Genomic DNA, 17,343 nt, shown 5'->3' on the forward strand with positions numbered 1-17,343 from the left:
AGCAAGAGGGCAACTCCCCTTTCCTGGCTTTTGAGGCACACAAGTATGTTTCGGTTTCGCTTTCGATTTTTGGCTTTACTTACAAGGCAAGATTAGACTAAATTACAGTCGCTACCTGACCGCTACTACACCGCTACTTCCGCTACTGGGTGGTTCTGGAAGCTTGTTTGTACTGCTTGTCAAGTGCTCGTACTGCTCGTACACCTGTGCTTGTACTGTGCTCGTTGCGTCTACCATAGCCTCCTATATAATTGTGGCTTGACGAACAGCTCGTCGACTCGGCTGTCATTTAATACTTGAACCGGTGTGCAAGTGAAACGCGGGAAACCGATAGCTGCTCAAAACAAGTCGGCTGTGCAAAACGTTACGTCATACTCGACATGATTTCCAGGGTAAATTGGTTTCCATACTATTGTGATCGCGTAGCTTAATGATATGTCTCAACTTGTGGCTCAACTTGTTCGTTTCTTGTGTTTTCCCGCGCTGCCCGACATGCTTAATTTTAGAGCACAGTATATCGTTTTGGCTAACATTTGTGCTAGCTGTGCGCAACAAAGCATGTAAAAAGCTCTGTCGCCCGATGTATGCAGCGCAGTTTTTTCCGACGCTGCGTGAATGGAGTGGCTGTCGGTGAAGTCGCAGAACGCATGACCGTTTTGCAGGTCGTACGTTTGTTAGCGGTACTACTTGCTTTAAGTTAATTGTAACATGTATGTGTAAGTATCAAAGGCTGGTTGCCAGGTTTAAAGTCTATCAGTATCGCACTTTTCGAATGCGATCGAAGGACGAGGCATGATTCAGCTTGGCAGGTTCGAATTCGAGCGTGTCTGTAGATGTGTAGAAGGACTGTATATGTATAGATTTAAGTGCGCTCGAAAGTGCTCGTATTATAGGGGGACTTTCGTTTTGCAGCTACAACTCCATTTTGCTCGACTTGTTCACCCAGAACCAGCCAGTACTGTTATTGGTTTAAACATTTTCATAAAAAACTAAATCTACCCCAGCCCTCTAAAAGCTGGTCTTCCATATGTATGGCTTTGACAAATGGCAGACAGCTGATGAACTCTCCTACCAGAATTTTGCTCACCAAATGCTGCCTACCAGCTAGCACGTGTATGGCCACATTTCCGCTGCCAAATGTACGGAACAAGTTCTCTACATTAAGCGGCAGTAAACTATTGACAAGTATCAAAGCTAAAAGGTGTGGACAGTCAAGCTTTAGCTGCTTCTTTACTGCTGCCAAAAGAGTATCACAGTTTTCATTGCTTTTTCCTGAGGTGCCCTGTTCTTATACATGTCCAGCGTACCCGCATATGCAGTCCATGCATTAACCAACCACTGCAGCCCAGTGACTGCGGTGTTGCGCTGCTGAGCCTGAGGTCGCAAGTTCAATCACGGCTGCAGTGGCTGCATTTTGATGGAGGCTAAATGCAAACACACTCATGTATTTGGGTGCACATTAAAAACTCCAGATGGTCAAAATTAATTCGGAGTACCCCACGACAAGGGGCCTCATAATCAGATTGTAGTTTTGCCACAAAACCCCAGAACTTTTTATTAGTCCATGTATCTTCTTTGCTGACCTATGAAACTGCACAGTGGTTGTGGTATTCTGCTGCCAACAAGTTCGTGGGTTTGATGAGCAGTAGTAGCACCTGCATTCTGACAACAGAGTAAGGTAAAAAAGTTTCCTGATGCTGAGATATTGCTGCATGTGAAATGATCCCAGGCTGTCAAAATGAACTTCAGAACCCTCCCTCCATCACAGTTGGTATTGTAGTTCAGCTGCAATGTTAGGGTGTAACCCACTGTAAGCTATTACTTAATCTGCCTCTTAAATCTGCCATTGGTTAGGTGAATCGGGTTTAACGGGGCAGTGTCAAAATAGGCCATGCTGCATCAGCCAGAAAGTGTTGGAAAGTCAATAGTAAAAGGAGCAGAAGCTGCATAGCTCAAAAGCCTACTCAAAAACCCAATTTTCTCTAGGCAGTTCAAGATTTCTGTTAGGGGCACAAGTGAACCATCTCCCAAAACTAAACTTGAGTGTAGCGCTCGCTACATGTAGTTTGTTTTATTCAATGAAGTATTTTCATCTTTGTGTTGTGATATGTGGACATGTAATTAAAATGTGCATTGCTGGTAGTGGTGCATGGCATTTATTGCATGTTGGTTGGTCTTTTATTTTAAAAAAATTGTGTGTGGGGTTAATCTGCCATTAGAAGCCACAAGCTAACTACCCACAAAACACATTAAAAAAAAAAGAATTAAAGTCGAAATGAGACAAAGTAAAGGCAGAATATTCTTAGAGAAAATGGTTAAAGTTTTCAGACAAGGCTATATTGGAAACCAACAGGAATTCATGTAAAGTGTCACATTTATCAAGTTTTCTTTTTTCCCCTAAATGTTGAGAGCTTCAACAATTATCCAGTCTCAGATTTTTGTGCTGTGCCATCGCCTCTGTTTTATCAAAGATAGGGTTCACTCGCAACATGTTAGTTAAAAGAAGTTGCATCATTGGAAATCTGAAAGCACATTGCAAGCTTTGCAGGAGAAAGGATGCCTGCAGAAATTCTGAAAGTTCAGACAGCTGTGCTTTGCCGTACAAAGTTGTAAAATATGTTCTCTGCAGTATGAAGGTATAGGTGCTGTAATGCAGTGTGCACTCTTTTGGCTAAAACCTGACATGAAACAGCTGTAGTGCACATGACAAGAGCTTGTTCTTGCATTTCGGATTAGAACAATGGATGCTCACAAAGTGCAAGTTGCCTATCTGGGTAGATAATATGGAAATCTGCACCTCAACATCTCGGAAATGTTGCCATTTGTGATTTTGGAAAACAGTGACCACGGTTTTGCTGGCACAATTTCGTCAGCCATGTCACTTTTCTATGATTGGCATTAGCCATATGAGGGACTACTATGCACACCTATCAAGTTAGACTTTAGCTCCTTTATAACATCGCCTAATGCAGTACCAATAAGAGGCACTGGTGGATCCTGAGGACAGGATCCTGTACTTTAATGCTGTACTTTAATGCTGACAAAGCTTGGCGTGCAGTGAGACCCTCAGTAAGAAACAGGACAGGTAAAATGCATGTGTGTCTCAGGAAGTGCACTTTTTCCACCGACATTTACCCCCTGATAGGCTTTACAACCTATCTAAAATCTCCCCAAAGGAATGTCAATTTCTTTTCCGATAACACAACATATGGTGAGCTGATACATCACATGCCCAGCCTGTCAGTCATTTTGGCCTCAGTAATTTCTCTTACTAGCTTGTCTTTAAACCTTTTGAAATTGTGGCTGACATCCGCACGTGCTGCAATGAGTAGCAAGAAGACCGTCCTTTGATTTGTGTATGTTAATCCTGCACTCCCTGAAGCGATCATTTGAGCATCTAGTGAACCGCCTGACGCAGTATTTGCTACAGCTCAAAAGAATATACCACGTGCCCGACACTATCAACATACCTGCATTTATGCTTCAGCAACCATTGTGACATCCTTTTCTAGGCATGCTTCTCTTGTCCAGGCTGACAAGCTTTTTAGAAGCAGAAAACATTGCTAATACTTGTGCATTACCTGCTATCGTTTGAAATTTATGGGTAATATTGTGAATGCATGGGGGGGTGCTATGGCTACATTATGTGTCTGACCGGTGTGCTCATCAGTATGGGCGGTTAGTTTTGGAAGAAAGCTTTCTGAAACAACAATCTTCACATTAATGGGATACCTCGCTTTCAACAGATGAGCTGATTTGTGCACAAGCACTTATTCCATCAAATAAAGGCGGCGTTTTAGCACAACATTTTAAAAAGTCAGGTTAACGATAATACTTTTCACTCAAGTCAGATGGAAATAATAGAATGGCAGAAAAGGCTTTCTTCCTCGAGTTTCATAACACAAAAGGTGTGGTCACTTCTAAAATGAAACGTAATGTCCAGAAATCTCCCCCCCCCCCCCCCTAAATGGGGAGCTGACACATTAATTCGAGGGGAGCAGAATACTTGCAAATAATAGTTGGAATAGCGGTGGCATGCTAGTAAATTAAGCTCATAGTTAAGAAAAATAAGGAAGTTGTCCAGGAATCTAAAAAAAAATTACGCAGATCGAATGAACATTTTGGAATATATGTGAAGCGAAGCTTTTGTCGAGTGTATAATGAAATGCTATAAATTTGCCCATTTCATTCCTACGCCTCTTGTGTAAAGAAAACTGGTGTGTGCACACGTGCTCTCCTGCATTCATGCTATGCCATGTGACAATTCTTATATTGCCTTCTATTTGTTCATTTCTTCATATTTATTTTAAATGCACCACCTGCTTCTTGGTCGACCCCCCGTTGGTATGTGCTGTAGTATGGAAACATCAACAACATGTAGTGATCATCTCAAACAGGTAGTTGGCGTTGACGCAATAGAAATACAGGGTAAACGTTTCACTTAACTTGAGCCGAACCTTAAAATTATGCAAATGATACATAGATGGACAGAACCAAGGTAATTTTCTTTGCCGTCGCTGATACTCAGATTATTTTTTGCATTCCTCCTAATTACAGAATTAGTCTTAATTAATTAATAAGCTTCTCAAATATTATAATAAGATGAAAAGTGTCAATGAGAAAATTGTAGAGCAACATGAGAAACCCCCCATACAGCTTTCTTTTGCTCGATACGTGGTACATAAAAGTGTTTTTCCGAGCGTGAAAGATGCCCACGAATACACGCAAAGTGCCTCGAACGGCCAGTTGCGCTGCTCAAGTTACGTGAAACACCCTGTATATTTGCGATTGTGGCCTAATAAGTAAGGAAAGTGGGGATAGAAAGGTCAAAACGGTTTGCGTTATTAAAGGCATTGTACTCTTGATGACACATATTAGTTGCAATGAGGACGTTTGGGTATCATTTGTTTATCACTGAGTAATTTCGTAGAAAACGAAGCTGGCAGCGTAGACACCTATAAGGGCAGTAAGGATGTCAGTGCTGTCCTGGAGGCTAGCTATTCATCAAAACAGCAGCAGCACCCACCCAGCCACAGTAGGAAAAGTCTGGGAGGGTTTGCAAAGAAAGCTTCGCTTTAAAGTTCGTAAAACATTGGTGTTTTCAAGTCGAATACGAAGTGAACTCCCTAGTTGGGCTCGAAAAAGATCATAAGATCTGGGGCAACAGGAGAACCAATACTGATTGCCTTGCTCTTGCAAATGTGGTTGACTTTTCGAATCGTTAAACGTCCATCTAAGGTATTAGTAGACCAAGGAAGTTGGTAACTTGCATGCCAGCTGCCTTCTGGAAGGTGAGAATGCAGACACGTGGTAGACACGGTGCTGTTGCACCCTGGCTGCTGCCAGGCTTCTTTATTCACGGCAACGCTGCTAAGCATGGCATAATTTTTTTTTTTTTTTTTGCAGCTCAGCGCTGTACCATATCAGTGCACAACATGCAACAAGAGCTTCACAGGACCAGCAAGCTATGCAGAGCACAGGGACAGCGACAGGCATCGCATGCTTTGTTCCACCAAAGTTATTCCAGGCAGCACAAAGGACCATTATATTAAATGTGAGGTTTGTAATACCGAGATATCTGGGGCCGTAAACCTCAGTCAACATGACAGCGGTAAGAAGCACAAAAATGCCATGGCGGCTCAGCTTAAGCGTGAGCAAGCCATTGCAAGACAACCTCTCACTAACACGTCCCCTTCCATTTCTCTCACTGTTTCCCCTGATGGGACTTCCCGGCTTAGTGTTAGCACAACCCATGGTTCGAGGCCATTACCGTATCCTGTCAAGCTCCCCAAATCTGTCCCAGTCACTAAAAGCCAGCATTGATTCCTTGGACAAGCATCAAGAAACCAGAGCCCTGGATGCACCTTCTAGTCTCAGTGACTTCGCCAGCCCTACTGCCTCCATGTCAAGCATGGCTGTGCAACTCTACAAAACTGACAACGGGCCAGATGGGAATCTTTCATACTCCGACTTCATGCTACAGGTCAGTGCAAAGTGCATGTTGATTTTGTTCTTGTTGCAGTTCCACTGCTATCAGGCTAGTGTAATTTTTCTAATAGTTAGCCTGACTTAACTAGAGGAAAATATTGTCCCGGTGAGATTTATTTACGAGGTGTGTTCAAAAAGAAACTGAACATGCTATAACACCTTTACTGCTTATGGTTCAACATTTTAAGTGCTGTCCCCTTCAAAGTAGTCCCCTCTACTGGCAATGAACTCTTCCCATCTTTTCTTCCATTTTTGGAAAGCCTCCTGGAACACACTTTCTGAAAGGGCGCGCAGGTCTCTTCTCGCATTGTCTGCGCCATGGGCTTTTCATGTGCCCGAAAGCACAATGCAGCTAAATAGCTAGCCACAGCACAACTAATGTTGTTGAAGCGCACTGAATCAATGCAGCGTGATCCAGCAGGATATGGTGATGACGATGATGCCATCATTGGCAGAACAGCCACTTGTGCCATATAGTCGCTGCTTGTCCAAATTAACACGTTCGTTGCGACGTGAGTCACAGATGGGTCACGCCAGTTATTCCCTTTGTGCAGCTGTGCGGGGCTTTCCTGCAGTGTGCAAGCAAAATCTTTGGTAGAAAACAGCTGACTGCAAAATTCTTGCTGCTTCTGATCTGACGTGTCGTGATGCCATCTCTTTGCACATTGAGGATACTTAAAAGCACAACTCCCTGGTGACTCACTGGTGGGCCACGACACACCAGAGGAATAAGACAAGTGACCCACCGGTAGGCCATCGCGCACAGGAATCGAAACTTCAAGAAATGCTGGCACAGTAACTATGTTAACAGCGTGCAAGTACACTCACGACACTCAGTGAAACATTTCTTCAAATTTACGTGCTCCAATGTATGGGCATAGGCCTTATGCAAGGGTGGGCTTTATACGAGCAAATAAGGTATTTGGCTTGAAATAAAAGAATTTCACACGTAATTGCCACGCTGCAATCCTTGATTTCTTTTGAAACACTGCATAACATCTTCAGTGTTTTTTTTTTCAGAGGACAACATTGTAACTTCTCTATTCTCAGGCTGCTGTTTAGGACAATTCTTTTTTTTTCCGCTATCTTCTACACTTCCGAAAATTTCCGGTGCACAAGACGCTGCATGGCTCTTGTGGGGCAACAGGGCAGAGCTACTGCTGTCTTGAATTAAGAGTTACAATATAGTGCAGTGAAAAATTGTGCAGATATATTTGCAAGGAAGGAATGCTTGTAGGTCTAAGAGAACAAGCTGTGAAATGGTGGTTAATCACCGTGCTACAAGAAAAGGTTTCAGTTCCCTCACTGAACCTTTTGAATTTCTTTGATAAATGTCGATGCTGCCACAGCTGTTGATCGAAAGCAACAGTGCATAGATTAATCACAGCAGTGCATGCTTGGAAAGGCATATTGTTATTTTGTTCTCACTTGGTCATGGCAAGCCTCTGCTTCAATCTCGTTTGTTTGCTTTTCATTGGATAGAATGCATGCAGATCTTCTCACCAAGTTTGTTTTAACGTAAGGCATACACAAGCCTTGCACAAAGATTTTCACAAGTACTTATTGCATTCATAAAAAAAAAGATTCTTCTTGCATAATCACTTAGAGGTACATGTGTTGAACGTCATTACAGTCTTGATAGAGTGTAGTGGTGCCCACTCACACTGGTCTTTCACATCAGTCCTATTTCATTTTCTTCGCAGCCAAACATTGGACCATACGAGTGCAGGACATGCCAAAAGAAATTCACAGGGCCAGCAAGCTATGCAAGCCATGGCGTACAATGCTTCTCTAGGACAGACTCTTCGTCTGCAGCCAACAATTACGTTTGGTGTGACATTTGCAGGACGCAGATTTCCGGTGTCATGAACATGGAGGCGCATGACAGTGGGAAAAAGCACAGAAGGGCTATGTCTATTTTTCAGCGTGCTTTAGCTACTGGGAACAAGCAGGAGACCACAAACATGTGCATCAAGAGTTCTTCCTCTACATTTGTCACAGCAATATCAGTTCCTGCAGGCAGAACTTCTTCGCTAACTATTACACAATGTGAGAATGTGCCGTCCGCTGCACCGATGTTGTGCTCTCCATCTTCTCAGCCAGCAGCAGACGATACCGATTCCTTGCATACATCGCAGCAGTTGACAGCTCTAGATTCGAGCATTCGCAACTCAGGCCAGCACAACGTGCCCCCTTGCTCCACATCATATGCTGCTGCTTCTGGAACTGCAATCACAAACCAAGCTAGTATTCAGGATCGTTCCGCTGACAATGAGAGGAAGCACGAGGAACCGGTGGAGCCTACGAAAGACGAAGACCAGGAACAAAGTGCAAGCTTCACAAGCACTGAGGCAACAGAAAAAATGTTTCTTGTCACGCACAGTGCTGTCGATGTGGCATATAGCGATGATGGAATGAAATGCAGAATGGGTGACATCGAAGGTTATGGTTGCAGGAAATGTGGCATCGTCTTGTTTCAAAACGTTGAGGCCGCACAGCGCCACTACAGAACAGACGGCCACAGGGCTGTTGCTGACCCACTGTAGCGGGGCTGCCTCAGTACAGTTTGTAGTGCAGTGCAGGGCCAAGCTCGTACAGTGTAGACCGCTTATAACATAAGTCGCCGGAGTCTCGAATAACCAAAACAACTATTTTATTGCGATAATGGACACTCCAGGTGCATTTCTGCTGTCGCTGTCACCGTGCTCTAGGTTCTGTATCCGCTTATTAAATAAATTAACAAGCCCGGTGTCAGGCGCACACAAGCAAACATGAACACATCTCGCTCGTTGACCGCAGAAACGAACTGTCAAAACGCTCGAGTGACGAAGCACGGCAAAGTGAATCGACCTTCGTGCTTTCATGCCTCTCGCTTCAACGTGACCTATAAGTGGCGAAAACACGGCGCACGGCCTGACTTTTCCCATTGCAGATTACTTTCACGATAGGGCCAAGGCGATCGTATCGCCGAAGTGGATCGTCGCAGATTATGACCTGCTTCGGTCCACTAAAATCGTTCCGCATTGCTTTGCTGGCGAAAATCCTCTCCTTCTGTTTGCGCCAGTCCCGAACGTAAGTTTCGGATTCTCCGAACGCCCGTGATGCGGACCGATTACCGTCCGTCTCCGCACACATGATCACTTTCCTTTTAAATGAGGCATGACCTCGGTACTTCATGCTGATAGAGCAGACGCAGAGAATGTGAAGACAGACGGTAAACTATTGCCTTAGCACGTGTACTGCAGCACATTGAGGAAGCTACGGTAGCTAGGCTCGAGAGTAGCTAGGCTCGACGCACGTGCGAGGCGGCCATTTTGAAATGCCGACGGCTATATGGTAACGCAGATTTAGGGTCGTACTCGATTCTAACGCGCACGCAATTTTTGGACCTGTTTTATCGGAAAAAAAAGTGCGCGTTAGATTCGAGTAAATACGGTATTTGTGGCTTGAGGGGAGTGTTTGCTGTCTAGGTTGACTGCTGAACTTCCAGGCAGCCGCACTGTAACCGGTATTTCGTGTCTTGCAACTGCACTATAAGCGATATGCATATACATAGAGTGCTATGGGAAAATTAACTGGAGTCTGAAAAGACCGTATTATATCCGGTCCTGCACCATAAGCGGTTAAGTTATAAGTGGTCTATACTGTATTTAGTTGTGAGGTACAATTTCGTGGTCATTTTATGACCTCAGCTGCTCACTTTGTTCCTTTTGCATGGCACCACAGCAATCTGCAGCAGCAACTGTTACAGGTACTATACAGACTGTACTAGTTGGTATGTCATTATTGGGACAATGAAGTAATGTGATGATGTCACACGAGAAAGAAAGTGGACACATACAAGTGCTCCCTCGCTACAGAACCTTTACTGCACACCAAAAGAAAGCGAGTAAATCAAGAAACAAGCAAAACGAAAAACAAAGCTCCCCTAAATGGCAGCTAAGCTGCAGTTCCTCAAATGCTTTCTAAACTGACAGTGGTCCTGTATTTTACATGTATGGCTTTACTACACTGAACCAACTATAAATGTTATGGTGTGATTGCTTGTTTCTTTATTTTTTTAGGTCCTTTTTAGGCACTAAATATATATTTGCATGATGCACTGTTCCTATGTTGTTAAAGTCCTTGTCCTTTACCACACTTTTATGCTGTGCTTAAGCCTTATGTGATGCTCTTTACATTATAGATTCTGTGAAAGCACATCTTAAAGTTTTCTCACATTTATAATACTTTTGATCAGCAATTAAAGTGCTGAAAGCATAAATTGCAAGATTCCATGCCCTGGAAATACCCATGTCATACTTTTTAGTGAGAGTCATTAGAATATCTTCTTTGTTGCAAGTTCAATGAAGCAAATGAGTGCAGAAATGCACAAGCTGTGGGAAGCTCTGCACAAAACAATTGGTCATCTTCTTGGGCAGTGCAGTTTTGTAAACAAAGCTGATCTTTTAATATAAATTTGTCCCTGTGCAAAAACCAAAAGCAATGCTATCAACTCACCAGGGCCTAGTTGGTGAATTGAATTAGTTTTGAATTATCGAAGTCTAAACTAACATGAGGCTAAATGTTTTCATGTTTTTGTATTTTTTCTCTTTTGGAAGGGTTTGTTGCAAGGCACATTGGGGATAAATGACCATCTCACAATGTATAAGTTTATTTGTGTTCTGTGCCAATCCTATGTTTTAACAGCGATGTGAGCAGTATAAATATATTGCAGACCATTTTCACTGCCTCGGCAGCAAGTCATGTATATGAGTTGTTCCTACTTCTGTATTGCAGCTCCTACCACAGTCAACTTGGATTCAATCTAACTCACAGGGACTAATTATGTTTCTTTAAATTATCAGAAATTTGTATGATCTGGTGTTGAATAGAATATCATTGAAGTCATTATGTCTCATGAGCACAAATTTGCAGACCTGGTCGCGTTTGAACAGTTAAAGCTGCAGCACACAAATGCGTAGATGTAAAGGAGCATACAGCACTGTCCTTCTCTTTGTGTACTGTCAGTTCAACGTGTGTTTCTAAGTAGGCAAGACCCACCCAAACCTTAACATTTGAACAGCTCTACAGCCAGACATATATATTGTGAGCACTACACTGTTCACTTCGCCAGTTAATTATCGTGTCACACCCGTTGTTACGCCTTTGGACGGCCGCTGCCGTACCACAGAGATTGTGCATGTTTCACGTTTAATGCCTTTCATACGGCGTTCGCCGCCATAGCCAGCGGCCAGGTTGGCCGCTTCCATGCGCGGGGGTAATTCTGTGAGCATTATATTACCCCTTCATCTTCTTCATCTGTATATACTCATCATCATGGCCATCAAAATTCGCTTCTGCGCATAGCCTGCACAATAAACCGTCGAGGTTGAACAGCTGTCTCGCAATATATATATATATATATGTATATATATTGTAGCGAAGAATACGAACGCCATAGCGGGTCACGCTCTCCAGCCCTTTCTAGTGGGTCGATCCCTCCAGCGATTTCCTCGAGAAACGCCGCTCGTGCTGAGAGCTCGGACCTTCAAACAACGGACGGCCCAAACAGCTAGTGTCTAATAAACACCTTTACATTATATATATATCATAAGAAGCCAACAAGGACACCAAGGACAACATAGACAAAATTACTTTTACTTACTCATTGAATTAAAGAAATGATAAATTAATAGAAATGAAAGTGGATGAAAAAACAACTTCCCGCAGTTGGGGAATGGTCCCACGTCTTTGATTTACGCGTGCGATGCTCTTACCAATTGAGCTACCGCGGCGCCGTTCTCCCATCCACTTTCTGGGGTATTTATGTTTTTCTACTTAAACTAACACCTTCGGAGTGTTAGCCAGTGCCACCACGGACAAACCTTGGCGGCGGATGTAGAACATCCTTTCTGCCGCAGGCCTCACGAATACGTGATCTTTTTAGGTGAAGGCAACTAGTCAATAAGCCCACGCATGCTAACTAAAGGCATCAGTGTTGCCCGGATTCGAGACCCTCGTTATGTAATGAATGAGAAGAAAGGGGATAAACACCCAGTATATGTATGTATGTATATACATACATACATACACTGGGTCTTTCAGCGAACACTTTCAAAAATTTGTAAAGGTTGCCTGTGGCAGATAGCCCAATTCTAGTTCATGAGCTGGTCTACTCGAGGAGGTGGACATTACTTGCACAAAAAATTGAAATGCATAATCGACTAATTCACCAAAATGCACTACTTATGTTTTAACTAATTACCTTATGGCCTATATTGCGATTTACAAATTCTAACCATAGAGTTCGCAAGGCGGATCCACTTGGAACGAATTCTCACGATGACACCAGTTTCGAAATAATAATTCCCGAACTTTGCTGAGAAATGCATTGGCGTTCCAGTTACTTTCTTAACAAAACGTAGTTTTATGCATTGAATTACAAAAGTAACTGTATTGGTGGTGCCATTTTGTGGTGTCACCCATCAACACACACAGCACCTTGAGTAGCAAAAATTTTCTTTGACTATTCATACTTTATCAGCACAATCTAACCACCTCATTCCATCAACCTGAAAAGCACAAAATTGATAGAAAAAATTTGTTTGGCTTGCCTCATTTCAGAATGCATTGAAAACATGGCAAGGAAGCAGGGTTTTGAGATCTGTTTGAATTAACCAAAATTTTTATTTGTCTGAGTTTGATGTCTACTGGTATGCTTAAGTATAATTATCGTTCAAGTTTTCTAATTGCACAATGGTTTTCGTCAATGTAAACATGTTTTTGAGCGGCAAAAGTTCATGTTATCTTAGTGCGTGTAGAGAGAGAAAAAGGTAAAGGAAAGACAGGGAGGTTAACCAGACATTATCTCCGGTTGGCTACCCTGTACTGGGGGAGGGTTAAAGGGATTCGACAGGAGAGAGAGAGAAAAAAAATAAGTATAAAAAAGGGGGAAAAAGGAAAAAGAAAATCGCACACACACACAAAACAGAACTGTTTCTGTGGGCATAGTCACGCAGTCTGAGAAGGCGTTCTAGTGTTGCACAGTGTCAACATCCCATCCTACGTCACACAGTGTAGAGTCACAATTTGTCACACAGTGTAGAGTCACACAGTGTAGAGAAATGACATACTTTTGTGGTGCCATTGGAGCAGTTGTGTGCATCAGGCTGCAGGCATACTGGCAACAGCTCAGCATTGGAACAGTTGCTTTCTAGTCCTGCCCTACGGCATGCGCTGAGACTGGACGACGGCATTACAGTGTAATTTTCACTTAAGCACGTACACTTCAGTGTTGTAACTGTTTCTAGGCCATGGATAAATAAAGACAGTACACTTCTTATGTGAGAACAGTGTACCTTGATGTCACATTTCCACAATACCATGCATTATGGTTTCATGGTACAGTAGTCGTCCGTTAATTTGATTTTTTGGTTAATTCGTTGCTGACCGAAGGTCACGGCCAGCGCCTATACATATCTATGGGCCCAAACTTTCGTTATTTTAATTCTAAGGTTGGCCTTCGCCGGATAATTCGAACTTGAACAGCCAGCACGAACGCGCCTGACTACTTTAAGGCTCATTCACACTAGGCCGACACGACACCGATTGTGGTCTGCCGACTGTTGGCGACAGCAGTTTACAGGACGGAAAAGGCTGTGGCCAACGGTTTAAAGGAAGGAAAACGCTGTTGCCAACAGTCGGCAGACCAAAATCTGTGTCGTGTCGGCCTAGTGTGAATGAGCCTTTGGTGGCAGTGTTTGTCTCGGCGGAGCTTAGGGGACAGTGAATGACGCATTGAACACGTCATCTCTCGTCGAAAACGTCTATTTTTCGCCCGCCCTAGGAAGATTGATGACCGTAGCTCACAGTGTCTGATTATGGTATTTACCCAATTTTAACGCGCGCCTTTCTTTAAAAAATAAATGGACCGAAAATTGCCTGCGTGGTGCTATCAAACACGAAAACAAAACCGCATTTGCAACGGCCGTATGCTTTACCGCATAACACGGATGTTTTTTGCAGAGCTGACTTTAAAACAACGGTGTGGCGAAGCTGACTTTAGGAAACTGGCCGCCATTGTGCAACATTTTTTGTTGCTAAAAATAGGGTGCGCCTTTGATTTCTACTTCGTTTAAGAGCTTTAATGTCATTCCTACATTATTCTTCTACATTGGACGGAAAACGGGCGCGTGTTTGATTCATGGGCGTGTTAATGCAAATACTGACAAATCAATGAACGGTTTGTTTGGGCGTTTTTCTGCATTTTATTTAATTCGGATCGCCGGATAATTCGATCAATTTCGTCGGTCCCGTCAGGGTCGAATTGACGTAAGTCTACCGCATAGCGAATTTGCATAAAGCCGACAACCTTGTGCTGCGGTCAGGCAACACTGGTTTTTGGCCGCCATTGTGAGGGATAGACGAGCGCAGCCTCTCGAAGCCAGTCGCTTGCCTCACGGCATGTTCGTAATTCGTGCTTTATCGACAGCGTTCCTTTGCTGAAATTCGACGTGCAGACTTTTTTCTATGTGCCACTATGCTAGAAGTGTACGTGGACTAGAACACTGCACGGGAGGTGCAGGGCTCGGGCTTACCCGAAAGCCTGGGCCCGGCCCGGCCCGTGGGCCGGGCCGGGCCGGGTAGAACAGTTTTTTCACGGGCTCGGGCACAGCGTGTGCTTTTTTACCCGGGCCGGGCTCGGGCTTTCTGGTGGTGTGCATGTAACGTGCAGCGAGTTATCCTCGGGCGTCTCAACTCTGAAAAACATTATTTTTCGGTCTCGGGCCGGGTTCGGGCCGGTTTCAAGTCGGGCTCGGGCCGGGCTCGGGCCTAAGGTAAAGGGGTGGCGGGCCGGGCCGGGCGGGTAACGTAGATTATTTCGAGGCCCGGGCCGGGCCCGGGTCTCACCATAAAAGTTTTGATCGGGCTCGGGCGGGCCGCCCAACGTAAAAACGGGCCCGGGCCGGGCCCGGGCTGATAAAATCGGCCCGTGCAGTGCTCTAACGTGGACTGCTCCCGCCGTAAGGTACATGACAAGTGCGCAACGCTCAATATGCGTTCACTGCACCTACATAACCTGAAAGCTTGTCTGCTGCGTAGTTATACAGACCGTTCACCCTTATTTCACATTCATTGTAACAGTTAAGTCCAGAGGCATCGACTGATCCACCAGTCATTTAGTATATTTGAAGAACTGTACAGTGCACACATGGCTGGCTGCTTGTCCATTTTTCGCACTCATATGCTACAGCACTGTCATGATGAGCTGTATCAGTTACCCCCGTATTAAAAAATGCATCTTAAGTTAAAGATCATGCTTGACTTGATCTCGTAAGTGGTCTCGTTAGTGACACCTGGCGTGAACGTGCCCACGATGCTCACTCCTCCGGTGCGTTAACGACAGGTGTCATTTAAATCAAGTCAAGCACTTGCTTCTTCTTCCTTGGCGTACCTCGCTTTTTAAGTTCACGTTTTAAGGCATCCTGATCTCGCTTCGAAAAGTAAAGAGCTTTCCTTTGAGTTGTCATAAACTGTATCTTTCCTGATTTCGTTTTTTTCCTCTTAGGTAGTTACTCATAGCAGGTTTCCTTAATTTTCATTGCCGTCATCCATGAGATTGTCTCAGCCTCTCTGACTTTGCGTTTGACGTTCTTTGTTTCCACGTTACTTACTATACCGGTCGCATTGGTAAGCTGGTAAGCTTCGTAGTTCTGCTGGTAAGCTTATTAGTTCTTTTCCTCCACTGTGAATGAATGTTTTTCCTTTACAAATATCTGTAAACTCACGCGACCCATTTACTTTCTTCCATATTTCTCAGTCGTTCTACAAAAATCAATTTTGCTCTGCCCTCACTTGAAACTTGTCCAACCCATATCACCCTGCACAGCTTAATTTGTAGTCTTCTCGTGAGCGCCCAATGCGAGGCGTCCCACTGACCTTTGGTTGACATCGAGTCCTGATTGTACCCCTGACTTCGAGCAAACAACCGCATTTCCAAATGTAAGCACCAGTAGCGCAACCAGGATCTCTGCCAGGGGGGGCTTGACAGTTTGCCAATACCATCTAAACAGCACTAATTTCAATTTCTTCACGGGAAATTGTAAAAAAAAAAAATTCGCTTTTTGCGTACTCGCAGACGATTACGTCTCTTACATATTAGTTGCAGTACTCAAAGGTGCAAGGAAAGAAAAGGGGTTATACAAAAGGGTGGGTTAACCCGGCCTCAGGGGGGGGGTCACAACCTCCGAACCTACCTCCCCCCCGTCGGTGCGCCACTGGTAAGCCCATTGCACCTTTCCACATATCCTGGAGCACCTCTTACCTATTGTATCCCAATAGCACTCTATGTTTCATTATGGCCGCATTTCTCTTCCCCTTTGCTGTTTTTTTTCCCTGTATTTTGATATATCTATTGGATGCGCGGAGGCGAGCGCCATCTGCTGGTGCTGCAATTAACCCAGCGGAGCATGCGGTGCGCGCCTCCCGCTGATTGGTTGAGATTTTGCCTACGGACACGACAGACCCATTGGGAGATAGAGCTACACAGATTCGCTGTAAAATAGTGCAGAAACCATTAACGTTGGTAGTCAATGTGAGCGAATAGATGAAAGCTTCAAGAACTATCTGGTTTATAAAAGAGGGTGTGCTTGACGACATACAGCGTGTTCCAGAAAACACTTTCAAAAATGTTTAAAGGTTGCCTGTGGCAGATAGCAAAATTCTAGTTCGTGAGCTGGTCTACTCGAAGAGGCGGACACTACTTGGACAAAAGATTGAAATGCATAATCGACTAATTAACAAAATGCACTAATAAAGTTTTCAACTAATTACCTTATGGCGCAAACTGCAATTTACAAATTCTAGCCGTGAAGTTCGCAAGGCGGATCCACTTGGAACGAATTCTCAGGATGACACCAGTTGTGAGATATTAACAATATTAATTCCCGAACTTTGCGGTAAACAAGCGCAGTCGTTCCACTTTCTTAAAACGTTGTTTTACGCATTGAATCACAAAAGTAACTGGAACGCCAATGCATTTTTCCGCAAAGTTCGGGAATTGATATCTCGAAACGTGTCATTCTGAGAATTCGTTCCAAGTGGATCCGCCTTGCGAACTCCACGGCTAGAATTTATAAATTGCAATTTGCGCCATAAGGTAATTAGTTGAAAACTTAATTAGTCCATTTTTGTTCATTAGTCGATTATGCATTTCAATTTCTTGTGCAAGTAACGTCCGCCTCTTCGAGTAGACCGGCTCATGAACTAGAATTGTGCGATCGGCCACAGGCAACCTTTAAGAATTTTTGAAAGTGTTCGCTGAAACACCCTGTATATTTGTCGCAGTGAGGATATTTAGGTAGCGTTTGGTGG

The 17,343-nt window shown here is 43.9% G+C and overlaps 1 protein-coding gene across 1 annotated transcript; it reads left to right on the top strand.

Annotated features, from left to right (window-relative positions):
- Nucleotides 1-151: 151 nt before the first annotated feature.
- LOC119431322 (uncharacterized) lies at nt 152-13,320 on the top strand. The gene is made up of 3 exons (XM_037698801.2): nt 152-392; nt 5,407-5,983; nt 7,692-13,320. The coding sequence occupies exons 2-3, from the start codon at nt 5,603-5,605 to the stop codon at nt 8,532-8,534; spliced, it is 1,224 nt and encodes a 407-aa protein (XP_037554729.1). The 5' UTR covers nt 152-392; nt 5,407-5,602; the 3' UTR covers nt 8,535-13,320.
- Nucleotides 13,321-17,343: the final 4,023 nt, after the last annotated feature.

The sequence above is a fragment of the Dermacentor silvarum genome, chromosome 10, assembly GCF_013339745.2.
Source record: "Dermacentor silvarum isolate Dsil-2018 chromosome 10, BIME_Dsil_1.4, whole genome shotgun sequence".
NCBI classification, from domain to species: Eukaryota; Metazoa; Arthropoda; class Arachnida; order Ixodida; family Ixodidae; genus Dermacentor; species Dermacentor silvarum.